Source organism: Alternaria dauci, chromosome 4, assembly GCF_042100115.1.
Source record: "Alternaria dauci strain A2016 chromosome 4, whole genome shotgun sequence".
NCBI classification, from domain to species: domain Eukaryota; kingdom Fungi; phylum Ascomycota; class Dothideomycetes; order Pleosporales; family Pleosporaceae; genus Alternaria; species Alternaria dauci.
Window position 1 is genome coordinate 2,652,979 of NC_091275.1, and position 19,461 is coordinate 2,672,439.

At 52.2% G+C, this 19,461-nt stretch overlaps 7 protein-coding genes across 7 annotated transcripts; 2 read left to right on the forward strand and 5 right to left on the reverse strand.

The window, feature by feature from the left end:
• Positions 1–1,115: 1,115 nt before the first annotated feature.
• On the reverse strand, positions 1,116–3,069 carry ACET3X_005436 (uncharacterized protein). The gene is made up of 3 exons (XM_069451641.1): positions 2,579–3,069; positions 2,064–2,518; positions 1,116–2,010 (listed from the first exon to the last, which is right to left on the reverse strand). Exons 2-3 carry the CDS (start codon positions 2,123–2,125, stop codon positions 1,581–1,583), a joined length of 492 nt encoding a protein of 163 aa, XP_069307480.1. The 5' UTR covers positions 2,126–2,518; positions 2,579–3,069; the 3' UTR covers positions 1,116–1,580.
• A 2,789-nt stretch (positions 3,070–5,858) lies between these two features.
• ACET3X_005437 (uncharacterized protein) lies at positions 5,859–7,696 on the reverse strand (the record flags this gene model as incomplete). Its single annotated transcript, XM_069451642.1, has 4 exons — positions 5,859–6,757; positions 6,909–7,041; positions 7,097–7,389; positions 7,441–7,696. 4 exons carry the CDS (start codon positions 7,694–7,696, stop codon positions 5,859–5,861), a joined length of 1,581 nt encoding a protein of 526 aa, XP_069307481.1.
• An 833-nt stretch (positions 7,697–8,529) lies between these two features.
• On the reverse strand, positions 8,530–9,551 carry ACET3X_005438 (uncharacterized protein; the record flags this gene model as incomplete). The annotated part of the gene is made up of 2 exons (XM_069451643.1): positions 8,530–9,095; positions 9,149–9,551. The coding sequence occupies 2 exons, from the start codon at positions 9,549–9,551 to the stop codon at positions 8,530–8,532; spliced, it is 969 nt and encodes a 322-aa protein (XP_069307482.1).
• Positions 9,552–10,279: 728 nt separating this feature from the next.
• Positions 10,280–10,834, reverse strand: ACET3X_005439 (uncharacterized protein; the record flags this gene model as incomplete). The annotated part of the gene is made up of 1 exon (XM_069451644.1): positions 10,280–10,834. The coding sequence occupies one exon, from the start codon at positions 10,832–10,834 to the stop codon at positions 10,280–10,282; it is 555 nt and encodes a 184-aa protein (XP_069307483.1).
• Positions 10,835–12,296: 1,462 nt separating this feature from the next.
• ACET3X_005440 (uncharacterized protein) lies at positions 12,297–15,853 on the reverse strand. Its single transcript, XM_069451645.1, has 4 exons — positions 15,344–15,853; positions 14,995–15,284; positions 13,186–14,945; positions 12,297–13,135 (listed from the first exon to the last, which is right to left on the reverse strand). Exons 1-4 carry the CDS (start codon positions 15,631–15,633, stop codon positions 12,503–12,505), a joined length of 2,973 nt encoding a protein of 990 aa, XP_069307484.1. The 5' UTR covers positions 15,634–15,853; the 3' UTR covers positions 12,297–12,502.
• A 581-nt stretch (positions 15,854–16,434) lies between these two features.
• On the forward strand, positions 16,435–18,056 carry ACET3X_005441 (uncharacterized protein; the record flags this gene model as incomplete). The annotated part of the gene is made up of 2 exons (XM_069451646.1): positions 16,435–17,698; positions 17,755–18,056. The coding sequence occupies 2 exons, from the start codon at positions 16,435–16,437 to the stop codon at positions 18,054–18,056; spliced, it is 1,566 nt and encodes a 521-aa protein (XP_069307485.1).
• Positions 18,057–18,463: 407 nt separating this feature from the next.
• Positions 18,464–19,168, forward strand: ACET3X_005442 (uncharacterized protein; the record flags this gene model as incomplete). The annotated part of the gene is made up of 3 exons (XM_069451647.1): positions 18,464–18,517; positions 18,690–18,854; positions 19,046–19,168. 3 exons carry the CDS (start codon positions 18,464–18,466, stop codon positions 19,166–19,168), a joined length of 342 nt encoding a protein of 113 aa, XP_069307486.1.
• Positions 19,169–19,461: the final 293 nt, after the last annotated feature.

The window sequence follows — 19,461 nt, forward strand, 5'->3', positions numbered from 1 at the left end:
GTCGCTATCCTAGATCTCTAAGTCGCTGGACAGAGACCCGAGTTAAAAGCAAAGTGTTGCAAAATGCAGTCATCCACCGGCATGAATCGTTACGAAATCCGAATCGTATTCGTCGTACGTTGCCCCGTTTGGATCAGGCGGTCATTGATGACCAAATAGGAACAAAAACATGAAACCCTAACGATATAAGAAGGAATTATTGCTCGGGGCAGACTGCTGAGAGGAGTAAATGTATGTGGACGATGGTGGTGTGTCTTCGCGCCTCATGACGTAAATGCGCTTCGCTGGCAGAGTCACGAGCCATTTCGACAATTATGCATCCTTGAACTTGTATGGTAGATTTCATTCGCCTCGAAAGTGCTTGAAACTGTCCGCGGAGCGACCTGGATTGAGGGCTGCAGTTGCTGCAAGAGCAAGGAACATGCTTGCAGATCTAGGGCTGCTGCATGGCGGAGGGGAGCAAGTCTGACATGTGGGATCTAGCAGGATGAGATCGGAAACACCCCACGCTAACTAATCTACGGCTAAGCGCCTACCACCTAGAGTACGACCGAACTCCTGACTGCCTCACGAAGGATGCGACACATCATGACACTTTCAAATATCGACTGCGCCGTCGGCGGGATCGCCCCGCTACCGGAGAGACGGACAGGGGATGACATAACTTCCGGTTGTGCATTCACAGACTGTGGTGATGATTCCTCCAAGGCCTGTAACTTTATGCGCCTTTCACCGGTAAGCAACAGTCGTGCAACAAATCCTTCTTCCTATATGTGTAAAATTTGCGCCTTGAAAAGCTTCGACGGCAGGGTTATTGCGTTGGATGACGAAGTTGTCGCGCTCGAGACCACGGTGCTGAACTAATCTTGGTTCTGGATGGATCATCCAATCTCCGCACCTAAAATTGGTCTTTGTTTGAAGCAGCCTTGATGCATCCATCGCCCCATGCCGAGGAGGGTCGCGAAATTGTTGGAGTAGCTGTTGGGTATGACAATGGTAACTGAGAGGAGACGTAGCAGTAGCTGGGTGTGGAAGTCCATCGTGTCTGGGCAGAAAATTGCACACGAATGCTTATAATCTTATCAGGTAAACTATATATGAAAGAACGCTCGTAATGCAGATAAGAAAATGATATAAGTCTAGGCTAGCTAGTAGGATGCTATTTTTGATACGTTTGCTGCTACAGGAGGTGCGTGGGTTGCATTTTCAATACAGTGAGTGACAACAGAAGTTGTTGTGGTTGCTATTGCGGCGCTCGTCGCGCAGTCTAGATCATGTTTTTGCGTGGCTAAGCGCCTGGGCGTCCGTTATCTTTGATTGGCGACTTGGTGCGGGTTGTAGTACTGATATTCCGTGGGAAATAATATACACGCGGGCTAGGGATGCGTTGCGACGGAGCTGTGGCCGTGGTATCTTCGGGTGCCGCCGGTGTTACGTAGATGTTATTGAAAATCGAAATCGCAATGCGAATTGGTTTGCATGGCGCCGGATGAGGGTCGATACTGTGGGACGAAGGTCTCGAGCGTGTTCGCTAGGGGTGAAGATAAGATGGAATGTGCCAACCCAAAATCTTCCGTCATTCAAACACTGCGAGACGAACGGTTGTCCTTTATGCCGACATTCATCTTACAGTCTTCGTCGTCGTCCGAGTCAAGCATGTGGTCACCAGGAAAGCGTCTTAATCCACTCTCCAGCATCCGGAAAGTCTCTGAGTAGGCCTTCGAGGGAACGGCGTCCGGAGGAATGATGAGTGAAGCGACATCCATCTTGATCGATCTGGGATAGGGGAGATCATTTGGATCTCTAATGAACCAACTGGGGTCCTGCGTAGCATCGACCTTTCTTGTATGATGCGAGTTTAGGTCTGAAAATCTCTCATCCAGAATCTTGCGTAGCACGCGCTCAACTTGCTCATCTGTGGGGCCCTGTATGGCCTGTCTCTGTTCCAGTAGAAGGATGCGTTCGTGCAGTTTCCGAAAGCACAGTTCTGTTCTGCGCATGAACTCATGGCTATAGAGATAAGCATGATTGAATTACCACAATGAACGAATTGCTGTGCTTACTACCATGCTGCAATCTGATCGAAAGATTGATTGATCTTCTGCACCTGGAACGTAAACGACATGTTTGAGCCGTAGAAGAGACGTCAAGTAATGAGTGACTGGAGTTATGGGGGGTGGGAAACGCCTTGAGAGGTTCCGCCAGCTGAGTGTAAGTACTTGAGAGTGAAGAGCTACGTATGGGCAAAGACAAAGATGGGGTGGGGTGGGGTGTAGGAAGGGAGAACCGGCAACGCTGATATACGTGTATGATCCTTAAAGGTGTGAATCCCGGAGAGGCGTTTCAAGCGGCACCAACAAGCCCGACTTCTGATATGCAGTTAGGTGGGTAGCGCGGCAGGGCCCTCGGATGGCGCGAGACTTTAATGGGCCGTCTGGCCAGTGGGGATTGCAAGGTAGATATCCAATCAAAGCCACGCAAGTATGCAACCCTCTCAAGTCTCCCGAATTGGGTGTATCTGGCTATACGTGTCAGCTCAAGCAAGGCATCATTCGGAAAAGGGAACGGCGGAACATACCGCTGAATAGAGCTTATTGAGTGGTAAGTGCGAAGACAGGCAACGCAAGATGTAGGAACTGATCTTTCCCTTCCAAGGTTTCCACCGGATGCAATTGCGTAAGTCTCAGGGATGCAGGGGCATATGCAACGACACCGCCCCCATCGATATGATCGACAATGCTAGCGACAAAGGTGCATACATGTCGATGTCGAGTGGCTTACCTGTCTGTGCGTGCAGGGTACCCAGATACTGTTGCCAACCCGTTTGAGCACAGCTCGTGGTCGTCTCACCGCGGAACAAGAAACAGCACGCGGGGACGGGTTCCTGTCCCAGCGGCGGTGCGTGCCGTGCATGCCATCAGGTCAATCCGGTTATTGCCGTACCTCTATGCCAAGGCTCTCGCATGTGGTTGCCTTGTACATGGCTTTTGCATCCCTCTGTTTAGTCTTCGCTAGTATTTTTTTTTATAGAGCTGGAAATGAAGAGAATTCGTCGCTGGTCGAGGTGCGTGACCTGATGATGTCTCTATTCGTCGTTGGTCTTGGGACGCTCGCAAATTGCGCGTCAGGTTCGTGATTACGGCGCCAGTCTCAAAGTAGTTACAAGGGGTTCTTAGCAGCGGATCCCGGGAACGACTTTCAACTCCTTAACCATCCTCTTCATCGGTGAACAAATCCGCAAGCGAAGCAACCAGACACATCAATTGTCCCGACAAACACCAGTTCCCCCTAGTATGTTGCCAGTCTCTAGCTTGGGAAGCTCATAGTTAGTTACGATCAGGTTTTTCTCCAGCCGTGTGCCACTTGGACTGTCCGGGGTCAGTGCGTCGCGTCTTGTCCACACCAAACAATCGCCGATCCTCCTCGCGGTTTTCCTGCGCTTGACTCCGTTCTGTCGTCTTTTGAATGCCTAGAGCCGAATCCTGCTGTGGCTCAGCAATAAAACTTGATTTGCTAAATCACTGATAAGACTCCTTCACACGAATTGCATTCACTAAGTCTACAAACGCGATGCCAGTATACTGACCTTTGATGAGGAAGAAATACATGATTCACCCCACATAACTACCGTGGTAATGTTTGGATGCAGACGGTATATTATTCCCGTTATCGGAGATTGCGCCTAGGCTGCTCAGCCAGCGATGTAATGATCCGAGGCATTGACCTATACGCTCTCTGATTCGCCTTGGAATTCACGATGATCAAGCTTTGGGACACTTAACAATCGGCGATCGGTATGGTATCCTATTGGATGAACGCCAGCATACATTCCATGATTGATATACAACACAGTCGTGCTACCGGGGATACAAGGTACACACATGGCATAGCTTACTGACAGCTGGTATTATTGGAAAGTATGCCGCACAGATTGCAACCGGCATAAATGCGCGCTAAAGCCTGCTTCATCGGTGAGCCACGGATCACGCGTCAATTGCTGAGGCGTCACCCGATACTCTAGTATCGATCAACTAGACTTTTCATGTATTTCATTCCAGAAGCATCGAGTACCTACCCCGCAATCTCCAGGCGCTCATCGATAGAGACCGCAGATCCAGCTAGTTGAATTGTTGACGGACATGTCCAATTCATAGGTCTTAGCCACCTCCACATTATTTGAGCTTTCGTTCGTTGGTTTCAGATCAGATTTTCGACCATCCAAATGCGTATCTGCATATGCAAGGGTCTCTACTTGATAGAGAGCGGTAAGGCTGATAGCCCTTGAGTATCAGCGGACCACATGGCGCCATTGCCGAGCTGATACGTCGGAAGATTTTTCAATTAAACAGGGCAAGTACAAGCATTCTAGCCCTGCGTGTCCAGCTACTTGACTTCGGTAGTTGGATTACATCCCAGTCTGCGAATCCTGTCACTTATATTGGGCTAATGCAGCGTCCCGGGCACTCTGCCTGCAGTAGACTGCACTGGGCTCTGGTATAGCACCCGATTCCGGTAGGGAGTACTCAACTTTGCTGTGGTTTCGCATTCTGGGTCACAATTTCAGGTAAGAATAAGAGTATGTATACTTAAATCGCAAAAGAAGATTCGAGCTAAGAAGGCCTGGATTTAGTGATGGTATTGGACATTACTTAAATATTCTGTTCTGAAATCGGTCGCCTATCGATTCAGACCACCTGCATGCCTCGCCAATTCTGGAAAAGATCATCACATCGTCGATGACTTATGGTCGTTCCACATGAAGGCTAGTTGCCTCCCTTCGCTAAAGACCGTGACATGACTCTTCTGGCACGTCTTCTGATAGAACATGTGCATGCGCGAGAGAGTCGTTCTATCTATCAATCCTGCAAAGTTCTAAGTAGGCAAACAGATATTAGTCCTCGATCCGAGCTTCCTACCTTAGATAGGATCGCATATCCGGGTTCATCCTCGCTTGGAATTTCGCGAGGTCCATACAAATGGCCATGCCGCACCAAGAACCGGATCGCTTGACGCACGAAGTAAGCGCTGGGACGCCGCGGCAATCCCGCGGCGCTTTCAAACCACTCCTACCTGTTTCTTTGTCCATGCTCTCGCGATGGAAGGATCCGATACCACTACCGGTGCTAAATTTATGCTGTCGATGGCATCTCCGTACGAGCTTGACATTGCCGATTCACAGGTCCAGCACCTTAAGCGGAGGCAGATATAGCGATTCCACAATGTCTTCACTCGGAGAATACTGTCCTTACGGTGAACCCCTAGAGACTCAGCGCTCCTCGATCTCTGTGTTAGTCTGACCACTGACTCGCAGGTATCTATGTTTAGCATGTCGGACGTATACCTGCCCTTTTAAGACTCCGAATTGCCGAATATAGATGTCATGTCCATATAAGAGAAAAAGACATACGATTGTAAACTTGTACGACCATCGGTGGAGCTAACGGAATCATCATTCCTTCCACGATAACGAATAGCTTCTGGTTTGGCAAACACAATTGCCACGGCGATCAGCGCTGTCGTGAAAAATAGTGTTCAATGCAAACTGCATTGCACGCTGAACCTGTATGGATGTCTCGGTATTCTAAGTTGACCTTTGGCGACGACGACCAATTCCACGCGGGAATCATCGTAGGTCCTGGTAAGAATCTCAACCGACGGAGAACGAAGAGCTAACCGAGGCATGAGAAGATGAACGTACAACATCTGCGAAGATATGTTCATAAACTATGAATGGAATAATGAGTATCAACAAGAAGAAAGACTCGGTGCTACATCTGCATAAAAGAGTCAATGTCATACGCCCTGTGGATTCTATACCTATATTTGGGTATAGTACCGGGCTGTATACGTTCAGACATCTACCTGAACAACTCTATCGCATCCAAAATCACATTTGGAGCTAGAAAGCCATCACCGGTGCTTCCACTCGTGCAGCTGATCGTAATGGTGTTACTTCCGCTAACCAACGTGCCAGCTGGTATGTCATAGTCGTAGACCTCGCCGAACCCCCGATACGCGCCTCGAGTCAAGCCACGCGAATCGATCTTTGTCGGCGCAGCAGGTGTGGCGGGACTGAAGCTGTTGACTACAACCGAGGGACGGCAACCAGCGAAGGAGAGTGTGGTGCCGACGCGGAGTGTCGCTGCGGCAGTAGAGGTGCCCGAGAACTTGATGGTAAGAGGATTGTTGTCTTTGACAATGGCCATGGGGACGCTGTCAAGGGTGCTGGAGCCAACTGTATATGTCAGTGGACCCCAGGATGCCATGCGTGAGTCTGTGGGATGCATTCGCAATTGCTTGTCTGCGTTCCGGAAGCCCTTAGGCTGGCCATCCCACTCGCCGATGCGCCAGACTGAAGTCTTAGTTTCGGCATCTGCGGCGATGTTCGCAGTGGTGGTCTTGCCAGCTGAGACTGTCACACTGGCGGCTTTGACCTTGAACTCCCCTTGGTAGAGGACTTGTGTGTAGGTTCCCGGCTTCATTGCTGGCGATGTGAATTTTCCGCTGCTGTCGGCGTACGCCCAGTACTGGGCTGCATCGTTGTACCAGTGCAACACTCGTTGGAAACTGGAGCCAACACCTGTTGCCGTCCCAGATACCGTACCCCTAGCAGATGGAGCAACGTAGCCGGTTACACTGAGGTCCTTGAAAAAGGTAGTGTCCATACTGGAGCCGCCTTGGGATACACCAGAGCGAGAGAATGCTAGGGCATATGGCCCATGTAGACCCTGACGGAACTTTTCCGTTTGAACGTGGCCTAAGAAGTACGTTTACGAAGTCAGTGCGTGTCTCACATACAGTTTGTATAGGGACATTCCTTACCACTGTTCATATAGAAGGTCAATGAAGTGTAGTCCCCTGAGATATGAGTGTACGAGGTCAGTATATGTCTCATATTCAGTCCGTACAGAAAATTCTCCTACCTCCATTGTTGGTGTTAATGTCGCGATAGAAAGGACCACCCGAGGAGCCCTCATAAGAGTAGGAGTTCATAAGGAAGCAGGCATGAACTGCGTCGGTACCATCACGATAGACGCAATGCTAAATCGCGTTAGTAGAGAAATTCAAGGTGATGGAGAACTGTAGAGGATCTTACGGTAGTGTCGTCGATGAAACGCTCACTTGAATAAAATTTACTCCGCGTCTGTCCATCGACTACGAAAACATCTGACCCTTCGACTGTCGATGTTGACCCAACGGTCGTTGATACGACGCCAAAAGGATACTCGAGTGGTAGAGCGCTACTTTTCAGACGAGCGATGAAGCGTAGTTCACCAATGTCGGGCTCGGCAGTCGTATACGTCGCCATGTATATCGTCGCTTCGCCAGACTTGGCAACAAGGTAATGCGTCAAGGTACTAGTCGTACAAGTAACCTTGACATATTGGCCTGTTAGATTCTATCAGTCAATTATCTTGATGCACAGGAGACACAACTCACTGCTGATCGTCTCGTACTTGACAGTTGCAGTGCCCAGCCCAGAGGAGATGTGCGATCCCTTCTCAGGCGACTGCAACTCTTCTCCCCTGTACTTAATCGAAGTGATATCACAACTCTTCGCGTTGACGGTAAAGATGAGGGGATTAGTCGCGCCAGCATCAACCACGATGTCGTCGCCAGTTTGTGTGACACCAAAAGCCGCAAGGGCCGAGGGAGAGAGCGTGGCCGCGGCAAGCAGCGCGCTCTTGAACAACATGGCAAGAGACGGAGGTTTCGAAACGATTGATCAACAGAATGGCCAAAGAAAACTCAAGGAATAACACAGGTTTGAGGAAGGAAGGATAGTTCTGTACCCCTACCTATATGCTCACCTCTCAAACCAACAACAAGGAGTTGTTGTTACAGTGTGCAATACCAGTCGGTTCTAAATGCTCCGAAATGCTCATCGTGACCACCCTAGTCCGTTCACTAGCCAGAAGAATCTCACACCTCTTACCCATGATACGCCATTTTACGGTCTTTTGACACCATAATCCACCGCGCTACGAGGCCGGAAGGACGGGAGGTATACCAAGCAGAGGTAGTGGTTCGTGTTAGGTACGTACACCTCGGTATGAGACTGCTTCAATTCCCGGATCGACACTATTGAGTGATGGTGTTGGCCTAGGGCTGAGATTGTTGTGAGGGGTGAATGGTTCCGAAGTCCGGGGTACATGCACAATTAGTGGCGGAACATCTTGGCCTGTAAAATAAGCACTATGGAACAACTTGGCTGGGCTGCATGGGGTAACGCCGTTGCCGACATGGTAAAAAACTCCGGAATACCGGTCGCAACCAGCGAATGACGGTTTCATGTAGAGACGGGAGATTAATGGAATGAGAAGACGGCGCCGTCGTGAGTTGTATGCGAGGTGGAAGTGCGCTACGGCTCTACTGGATAATAAGGTTTAGAATGACGCCGGGAACTCGCGATAGATTGGTTACTTCGTGAACGGGAATAAAACTATTACGAAGGTATTTTGGAAAGAGTGAAGAGAACGGACGTTACCAGAAATGACCGTAGCGACAGTGGTGATGCCACCTTGTCGCTCAATCATCGCCACCTGGGCAGTCGTTCTTGTACAGCGGATTGACCTCCACCTCTCGGCACCAAAGCGCCCACGGCCTCGTCAGTGTGCCTGAAATCGACTCCCAGGCATCATGGCATTCACTGTCGCTCAGGTATTTCAAATTACCGCCCTCAACCTTGGCGTGCCCTGACTTGATCTTTCCACCGGCTTGTACATCTATCTTGCCTTCAAGCGCGTAGCCGGTGTGGGCGTTTAATATCGTCATAGCCGTGGTTTGCGCCTTGGCGGCCTCCTTTGTGTATATGGCTTGGTAGACGGCTTCCTCGATGCCGTGCGCGACGGTCGTAAAGCCATGGCCTTGGAGCAGGACAACCGCATGGTCAGGTTCCATCTTGGGCTCTGCAGACGAGCCACCGAGCTGCGTTGGCAGAGCGGAGCGTACTTTTGAATATATAAAACCGGTCGAAGTCGCGGGTTTAAAGGCGGCGGCGAGGGACGAACCGAGCGTACTGTCGCGGACGAGGAGATCGTGCTTGGAGCCTGACGGGTAGTGGCCTGAGGCATCCCAGACTGGCACGTTGGTACCTAGAGGGAATGCATCAGCGCAGGACAAGATATTGTGGGTTCGGGAAAGTTACCCAAGAAGCCAGCCATGTGTATCGTGTTCTTCAGTGGCACGCCGCTGACACAATACGGCAGAACGTCGGCAGCATGGCTATGCACTACACTGTTGATCGCCGGAAATCTCTTGTATATCTCACTATGGATGTGTCTCTCGAGATAGCCAGGTTTTGCATCCTTCTCCACCGCTTCGGCGCCGTCAACCTTGTATTCGACCAGATCGTCCTGCGAGCTGACGAGTGCCGGCGGCATGTTGCAAGGCATCCAGAAGGTCGCAGGATTATCCGGCGACCGCACCGAGATGTGGCCATAGGCATCGAGGACGCCTTTCTCGCAGAGGATGTGGCAGGCGGTAACGAGGCCCTTGAAGAGGTCTTCAAGGCCTACCTTTTCGCGCTTGGGAAAGTAGCCGGCAGACATATTCTCGATATGCAGATTGTGTTTGCGACACCATTGCGTGCGGTATGTGCAAGTTGTGTAGGCGATTCTGTTCTTGCCTTGCGCACTCGATGACGTATGTGGGCAGTGGGCGGGGGCGGGGGAATGGCTGGTGGCTGGTGGCTGCGCAGCTTCTGGCCAGCAGCCTCCAAGCATCTTCAACCACACTAACCTGTCGACGAACCCATATCCACCTATTCTGAGTATACCATTTGCCTCGATGCACCAACACTAGAGAAGAGTTTGGGTTAATTCGTCACTTCAGGGGTCATAGAGAATACTATCATACATTCCTTGTGGGCATGTTCGTCCAATCAGCCATTACCGTCGCCACCCACCATTCCCTTCATCCCTTGTATGCTCGTTATCCATGTCTGTGTATGTGATATGCGCAACGCCGTGTTTCACCACAGGCGCGCAGAAAGCTCAATGGGCTGGGTGTACCCGTCCAATGCCTGATTAGCCGCTTACCCCCTCATGTGTCTGTATTGGACATTGCTGCCAATACCGAACTATGGCAGAGTTCCCTAGCCGCATCCTACGGGTCCCCTGGGTATCCGTACTTCGATGCCTGTCACGGCTGGCGAAGTATCCCAACCAGATGTCCTCTTTTGTGGATGACTCCCATAGCATGCATCATCGTCACATCTTCCCATGGCCTGTCTTGAACGCGGCTACTCTCTGTTGTGCGAATCGTCTTCTTCCCCCCATCAGCCCATCTGTATGTCGCCGTCTTGCTCGCCCATAGCATCCACGAGATCGCTCTCGCCACTCTCGCCACTTGTCTCTTCGCTGTCGCTGTCTTCGTCCACAATCTTGCCTTCGACCTCGCACTTTCTCGCGTAACAACATCCATTCGTCTCTTCTTTGCCGCCGACGCCAATCCCAGTGTACAGGCCCTGTTTCACCTCCTCGATAATCTTGTCAATGTCAACCGTGCAGTCGCCATCGTTCTCGTATATGATCTTCTTGGCTCGGGTATTGGCTGCTGCCTTTGTGGAATGTGCGGAAGTGATGTGCGTGGTGCCAATGTTGTTTTGAAAGCTCGCGGCGGTCGGATAGCAGGTATCGGTCACGATGTATATTATGTACGGACCCGAGTTCGCAGTGTTTACGACAGTGGCGATGGGCGGATTGGGCTGTTCAATGCTTTGCTGAATGTAATCGCCGTCGTGAACGTTGTCGTTATCGTAGGAGCGCTGAGTGGGTGTTGGCCCATCTTTGCTGCCCATGAACTGGTGGGCGTTTTGAGAGTCAGACGCCATTGCAGGCGACAGGCTCTTTTCCAATGGTACAACCAACAAAGAGTAACGACAACCGCGGCAAGATGTAACAACGTAACAATAGGGCTAATATCGCGAAAAACAAAACAAAAAAGAAGGAGAGAAGGAGAGAGACGCGATGTCTCCCCCCAAAGATATGCAATGCCACTGCGCTGTTCAAACGCAGCCCGAAAAAAATATCGACGAAAATCTACGATGTTGCAAGCATGGGAATCTGGCGCGCGAAGAGGTGAATTCTAGAAAAGCCGATGCGCGGCTAGACCGCATTGCTAATTTATAATGCTCACAGTGCGACGAGCGGCTGTGGGCGTGTGCCAATACTTGGTCCGCGGAGGACAGCAATGCAAAACCAAGGCATCTTTTTTAGCCTCATCGTAGGTGGCGAGCATTCCCACAAAGGGCACATGAAGCTCGCGACACTTCCTCTGCATTTGCCACCCAGGGCAAGCAGCGACGACACCAGGGATGTTACGCGTAACGCAAACTAGGTCTGCGCCACAACTTGCTGCCCAAAACAACCTTGGAATGCTTCGGGAAATTTCGTTTTTCCTTGTCAAGGTCATGCGTCGGAAAATATAAGTCGATGGGCTGTTGATCTTGCAACAAATGGGGGTTTGGTCGCTGGGGTCAGGCGGAGACCACCCAGGGATAAATCTCAAGAGTTTGAAGCAATTTCTGCCCGAGCTGCTGCGTGACCTGTGCCCGACTTCGCCGCCGCCGCCGGATACGATGGGGTGAGGTCTCACGTTACTATGAGTCCCTATCATGGTCCGAAACGAAAAAGAAGAAGCTCCTGGCATGTGCAAGTGGTACATAGAAGCGATCGGCTACCGCTTAGATCTAGAGCGTCTCCAGTCGCGACCCTGGCCCTGGCCGCAAACGCGTTCTAGACATTGTGGATCTGGCTGTCCCTGAGATCAGGTAATGTGGCTCAAGCTTCCGATGACGAATGACATATCTTGGAAAGGCGTTTAGTGTCCCTAAGGATTGGAAGCAGAGTTCGGGATCAAGTGCTAGTTCGTAGGGTTGTCCAAGCATACCCGATCCCTGCGTCGTGCACCGCGACATCCGATCCGCGGGAGAGCTGGTCAGCGGTCCATCCGGATGATCGGGTGAGAAGACTGGGCCTGAGGCTGAAAGCTCTCAAAACTGGGACCACAAGGCTTAGTCTGCAACTTACTCCCACTACCGGTAGCTTACCATGTCTCCGCTGCTGACCGGCAGATGTTGCTGCAAAGTGGCAGCATTCCGCAAGACCCGGCTGGCCAACACGGCAAGTCACATTTTCACAACCACATCGACCTTTGAGGCCTTGCTCGACCTCATCCTGGTCATCAGCCCACACTGACGTGATTGTACTAACGTGACCCTATGTACTAACCTCCATAGCAAACTAAGAACGTCTGGGACAAAGTCAAGATGCAGAAGAGATGCATGTAAGACGGCAGGTCAGATTTTCGCAAATCACATTATATGTAGTCATACAGGATCCAAGACAGATGCAGCCCACACTCCATCTGTCGTCATGTCTGTTTGCCATGTCAGACCTAGCGCCACCAGCTCCGTACGCTGCTAAGTATATCCGTCCCTATCATACAAAAGAGAGAAAGGAGACCATGGTAATGCCATGGGAAGAAAGAAAGGATGAGTTTACTCTTCCTTTTGCGTCGCTGATTGCGCCTCACTGGCTGGCTGAGCCTCCTCCTGATGCTGCTCGACGCTCTTCTCCTTCTGCTGGTCTTCGGCGACCTCGACAGTTGGTGGGACCTCGCTGGCTTCAGGAGCGTTGGCTTGTTCCTGAGTCTCGGGGTTGCGGCCTTCAGCGTCAGGGTGGGGAGGTGCAACGCCATTCTCCTCGGCATCGCCATGTGACTCCACCAGGCCCTCATAAATCTCGTGGCCTTCACCATCGATGATACGGGTCCGAGTCTCGTAGCGCGTCTTGAAGCTGACCTTGCCGGCAAGTGCCGACACCTCAGCATCGTCGAGGATACGGCCGTTCTCGTCGCGGTACTCAATACGCTCTTCTTTGGATACAACCGGTAGGTCTTTGGGAGGCTCCTGAGGTGGCTGGGAAACTACTGCTTGTTCAGACACCACGTTCTCCTGCTTCGGCTCCTTTGCTTCCTGGATTGGCTGCTGGTTTAGCTGTTCCTTGGGTTGCTCTTGCTTAACCTGGGGAACGACCTCCGGTGCGGCTGGGGCCGGAGGCGCGGGGGGTGCTGAAGAAGGTACAGCAATAGATGCTACCGGCTCAGAGTGCATGGTGTTGTATGCTTCGTACTGGAATCGGTTAGTAGGTGCGGGTCGTCCACAACGTAAAGAGTACTTACAGAAGTGAGGAAGTTGTTGCAGTCCCAGTCCCAGGAGTCGAAGAGCTTGACACTGTTGCAAGCATCCTTGGTCCATGCGTTGCCGTATGCCAGTGGCGAATACACCGTGAAGACCGTGATAGCGATAGCCAGGAAACCAACAGCTGCTGCTTGACCGATAGCAGGGTACTGCCTTAGGCCGAAGACACTGAAGCGGTAGCTCACAAAGTCGAAGATCTGGCAAAGAGCGAGGATGGCAAAGTACAGGGCGGGCAAGTAGTGGTGCAGGAACAGCTGACGCGCCATCAGGTAGAATGGGAAGTAATGGAAAGCCCATCCGAGAATGCTCATGCCAACCTCGTAGTCGAAACGCTTGAAGGTGACGTTGCTGTAGTCGCGGTAGCCGCGCTGCCAGCGGAGGATTGCGATACCCTTGATAACGATGTAGAGAGCAATGAGCGCGCTGGAGCTCCACCAGATCACTGGGTTGCCCAAAAGATAGATTTGACGGTTGTGCTTGCCCCAGAAGTTGATACCGCGGCGCAGAATTGGCCAAGATGGAGGACGGGAATCCCAGGCATGAGATTCAGTGAGGCCAGCGTTGGTCTTCCACATGACTTTCTGCAGCTCCCAGAACTTGCCAAAGAATCCGGGGTTACGGTAGTTGACCTTCTCGACCTCACCATCAACCATCAACGGGTGGACGTTGCCCTCGATATACCAGATGCTGTTGGGCAAGGTACCTTGCTTAGCGCAGGTAACTTCTTGTTGCTCAAAGCCCCAGTCGGGAAGCTTGACTTTGTGCGAGAACAGCGCGCAGCCAGTCATGACGTGAATAAGCCTAAACTTGGTCTGAATAGTTCGGACGCGCTTCTTAGCCACTGCTCCATCAGACTTGCTCTTAACAATCTCAATACGGAAGAGGTCGTTTGCATCGCCCTCGAAACCTTCATAGCCGTACGCAGAAACTTCGTTCTGCCAGTCAGCCTCGGTAACAGGTGGGCGGACATCGTGGGAGTGAAGGCGGCGGTCAGTAGTGATATGGTAGAGACGGACGACACCACCATCCTCAATGTAAGTTGGGCCGATGTTGTCCCATGCCTTTGGGCTTGTAAGGTTTGGTCCAGTGTAGTCCTCAGGCATAATGGGAAGAGTCTGGTTCTCCATGATCCAAATGTTGTTCTCGTCCTTGTGGGGGTAGAGGGTGATTTGTTGCTGCTTGCTGCCGGTCGGGTACATGTGGCTGTGTGAATGAAGGTATCCGCCCTGAGTGTTCCAGTGGCGCAGAGAGACACGACTTCCATAGGCAACGTCAGCAGGGACAGCTTGCATGCCCTTGGAGTTCAATGTCGCTTGGAATTCGGACGACATGAAGCCGTCGCCTTCGCCAGGGTTGACCAAGCAGATGAAATGGATTCCGAACATGGCCATGTAGAACGAGACGGGGATGACAATCAAGCAGAACACGCGGGCGAAGAAATGCTTGAACCACAATCGTGGTGTGACGTTCTTGGTGTCCCCAAGAAGGACCCAGAGTTGCACAAGCGTCAAGCTGCCAACCCAGGCAATAGTAAACAGGCCAACCCACTTGACACTGACTGTCGCGCCGAGTCCGATACCGGTAGAGACCAACCAGAACCACCAGGATGGCTGGAAGGCCTTTGCGGGTCCTTGTTCGTGCTGATTCATGAAGCTTGTCCAGGCGAGTGCGGTAAAGGCTGTGAAGATGACGAGCGGCGAGTCGAGGAGGATAAGGCGGGACTGGGTCACAAGCGCGTTGTCTGGCTATGGTCAGTATATTAGGCAATACACTAGGGGGATATGACCTACCAAAGATGACGAGGCCAGCACCAAGGGCTGCGGTGGTAGTACGGCAGCCGGCAGCCTTCAGAGTAAGGAACATGGTCGGAATCGTCAAAACACCGAGAATGGCGGGCAACATGCGCATAGTGACATATGGGACCTTGGGCTCCAGGTAGTCCTTGCCGATATCCTTGAAGTCGAAGTTTCCATCGAAGCCACCTAACCATCCTGCCAGTGTGATGAGGAGTTTCGCAAGCGGCGGGTGGACGTCCATGAAGAACCTGCCCTTGATGTATTTCGAAGCAAATCCACCGAAACTGAGAGCCGAGTCAGCGAACAAAGTCCTTCCGATTCTCGCTTCAACGATGCGACTTACTGGACTTCATCGAAGACAACGCTGGTAGGCTGTTGAATGCGGAAGAGGCGTACAACGGCAGCAACGGCAGTCAAGATAGCCAACAACGACCAGTCGGAGCCGGGGAGGTTGAAGATGTCATGGTCCTGCACTCCCTCGGAAGCATAGCCTTGGACCTTCTGCTGCTGCTGCTGCGTCTTTTGCTGCTTTCGGCCATTCGGTGCGGGCGACCGCGACTTGGAACGCGACTTGGATCTACGCGACGGAGGTTTCTCGCCTAGGTAGGCATTGGATGCCGATAGGGTCGCCATGACGGCGGGATGTGACGATGTGTCGTAGCTCGATCAGCTGGTAGACGGCGTTGTACCGAAAGTTGGGAACGCTACGAAGTTTCCACCGCAATCTAGATTGGAGCCACTTGGGGCCAATGTCGTAACAAAGAGGATTAAAGAGAGTTGGAAGAGAGTCCCATCTGGATGGGGAGAGAGAAGAAGTGGGAGTCTCAATGGTAGGCGCAACAGTTCAGGCTAGGGGGGAGGGTCCCGCGAGGAGTAGCGGTTGCGTACCAATTAACCCTTGTTGCAAGCTGTTCCTTACGAGGGGCCTTACCGAACTGGGAGGGCTGAAAATAGGTCAAGGCCCGTATAGAGCAGTCACTCCACGGAATCTTGCATCTATCTTGAATAGTGCAGGCAATCCTATCAATATTAGTGGTCTGACGACTTGACAGCGATCCCAAGCCGAGGCGCCTTGGGTATTGCGCCGAGTACTTCAAAGTTCACCCTGACATCTGTGGCTGATGTGTGGCTCAACTGTGGCTGGCGGCCATCGGCCCGGAACATCTTTCTCGCAGGAGCGGCGGCCTGTTGTACTATGGGAACTTTGCGACAACTCCAAGCCCAGTCGCCGCTCCCCCATCGTCCACGAACGCCCCACGCGATCTACGCGCAAGCCAGTGAAAGCAGGTAGTCGCGATTGAGGTCTTGTTCACAGCGCCCAATAACTATCGCTTGTCCCTGCGCTAGTCATCGGTGTACCCATCTTTTGCGACTCGTAAACAGCACTCCCGACACCATCCCCCGAAACCGTAGCGAACATCATCACAACGCGCCATGGCCAATCCCAACGGTGAAGGCGCTCCTGCAGGGCCTCCGGAGCTCGATGTCAAGCCGCCAGCGAACCTGGTCATCCCCCCGCCCAACGTGCGCGAAACGATTGCAAAGACGGCTGATTTCGTCGCCCGCCGAGGCGAAGTGCACTTCAATGGATTGAAGCAGCGTGTCGCGTCTGACCCTTCGGCGTCAAACAACCGCAACTTTGTGTTCGTCATGGAGGACGACCCCTACAACGCCTACTTCCTGTGGTACCTTCAGCAACTCAAGGAGGGTCACGGGCGGTCGGCTGGAAGTGCTAAGCAAGTGGTTGACAACAAGCCCAAGGGGCCACCAGAACCGCCCAAGTTCCGCTTCTCCGCGCGCATGCCAAATATTAGTGCAAAGGATCTGGAGGTGCTGAAGCTCACGGCTCTATACACGGCGCGCGTGGGTGAGAACTGGCTGAAGGACTTGCGCAACCGTGAGTCTGGCAACTTCCAGTTTGACTTTCTCCGACCAAACCATAGCTTCTTCCAGTTCTTCCGGTCGCTCGTTGAACAATACAAGATCCTGCTGGAGGAAGAAGCCACCGTCGAGGCACGTATCGAGGAGTTGCAGCAGAACATCAAGAACCGATTCCATGTGCTAGATCGCGCCAAGGGGCGTGCAGAGTATGTCAAACACGTGACTGCCCAGAAAGAGAAAGAAGAGAAGAAGGCGGAGGCTGAGAAGCAAGAGTATGCGACAGTCGACTGGCACGACTTCACAGTCATCGCGACTGTGCTCTTCGACGAGGTCGACGATGCAGCGGATCTGCCTCCCCCCGCACAGTTGAACGATCTACAGTCGCAGTCGCTCGAGCAGAAGGCTGCGGTCTCACTCTCCACCAGGCGTCTCGAAGAAGCCATGCCCGACGAGATGACTTACTACAACGTCACACAGCAGCAGGTACCGCCGCCTCAAATGCCGCCAAACTATGCCCCTGCGGCACCGCCTGTGCAGCCACCGTATGGTGTACCGTCCTATGTGCCTCCCCCTGTGCCCGACTACCGGACGCCGGCACAGATATCGCGCGAGGAAGAGCAAGCTCGACAGGCAAGGGAGCGGCAAATGGAGAGCGAGCAGCGCGCACGCGCTCAGGCTGCTGCTAGAGGAGCGCCTGGTCGCATTGTCACAGACTACGTCCCCCGCGCTGCCGCAAAGAAGGCAAACGTTCCGATGGCCGTGTGCCCTAACTGCAAGCAGCAAATCCCTTCAAACGAGATGGACGAGCACATTCGCAGTAAGTTCTCCCCCTTTTCCATCTTTCCAGAAACCTTCACTAACACTGTGTGTCAGTCGAACTGCTCGATCCACGCTGGAAGGAACAGCGCGACAAGGCTGAAGCCCGGTACTCTACCACAATCAACACCGCCGACGTCGCAAACAATCTCAAGCGTTTCGCTAGTCAGCGCGAAGATATCTACGACGGCGCTACCGGATTACCTATATCTGCAGAGGAAGAAGCTCGGAGGAAGAAGGCCGCGCTGTCGTACGACGGTCAACCTGATCCTGCCAAGGACGCTGCCCGTCTTTCACAGATGCAGAGCATGAACGTCCAGGAGCAGCTGCGCCGGATCCAAGAGAAGCATCGCCAATAGGGCGTATACACGAGTGAGTCTTGATTTTTCTTCTATGTGATTCGTTGTGGAGGATGTCGATTGCTCTGCTTGCATTGGGTGGCGTTTTTGGCCATGTCATTTGTGTATACCACCGACCAGAAGCCAGAAGAGCTTCGTCAATTTCGATAGTTCCGAGTCACTAGCTCGGTTGTAAAACAACAGCTGCCAAAGCTTAATGAAAAGTGTGCTTGAATATTGTGCTCCATCTGCAATTCGTTTCCGCGATGTTCAGCGTGGGGTAAGCTGTAGCAGTTTGTGTGCCTGCTTACTGCTCGGACCCTTCGAGGCTTCGCTCCGACATGTGCCCCAGCCCTATGACCTAACCAGCGACTTTTATTCCCAGGTCGCACCGTTCACATACACACTGCGGCACATCGTCCACAACCATGTCATTAACACAGGCAACAAAAGGCGACATGCCCTATCAAGTGCGCTCGCTCGTACGTACCCCTCCTACACTATTTCGTATCCGCTATTGCGACTCACGGGTGTCGCCGCCTGGGATTCGCGACCTACAATGCGCACTGCATCTCTACGCATACTGTACAGGTGGACTGCGCGCGCACTTATCGCTTCCATTGTTGTAGAACGTCGACTAACCACTCTCTGCAGTACCGCTCCCTCCTGCGCCAGAGCAGCCAATTCGCCGCCTACAATTTCCGCGAATACGCCAAACGGAGAACTCGCGATGCATTCCGGGACAACAAGAACGTGACAGAAGAGCGGACAATACAAGAGCTGGTACAGAAGGGCCTGAGTGAACTGCAAATGCTAAAGGTAAGATACACTTCTACCCGTTCGGTATTGGAGTGGAGGGGCTGCAGCGCGCGGCGGAAAAGGTGGCAAGCATAACAGGTCGCAATTTACAGACCCATCAGGCGACACATATTGTGGGATACGAGAATGGCAGATGGAGCGCAGAAGCATAATATGGGATGTACTGGAATGCATACTGACTCGGTTCACAGAGACAAACGGTGATAAGCCAATTCTACCAGATCGACCGATTAGTCGTCGAAGGAGGGAAGGAGGGCAAGCAAAAGGGAAACAGAAATGACATCGTAAGAGTGAAGGATCAGGGGTGGGACTGAGTAGTTCGTCACAAGTGCGGATACGATGATGAGACGACATGATCTTGTAACAATATGGCGTACATTGCATGTGGAAGCGGAGATATGCGCGGCAGCGGAACAGCTACGCCTGTCCCGACGACGATGAAAAGTCGAGAATGAGTATACTGTACTATATCGTGCCTGTAATTCGACTCTATCGAATGAGATGTTCAGAGTACATATGAAATTTACATGACATCAAGGATTGGTACTTCCAGCGCACATAGAAAAGACACGAGCCGTCATCACAGCAGCATGACTAGGATAGATTT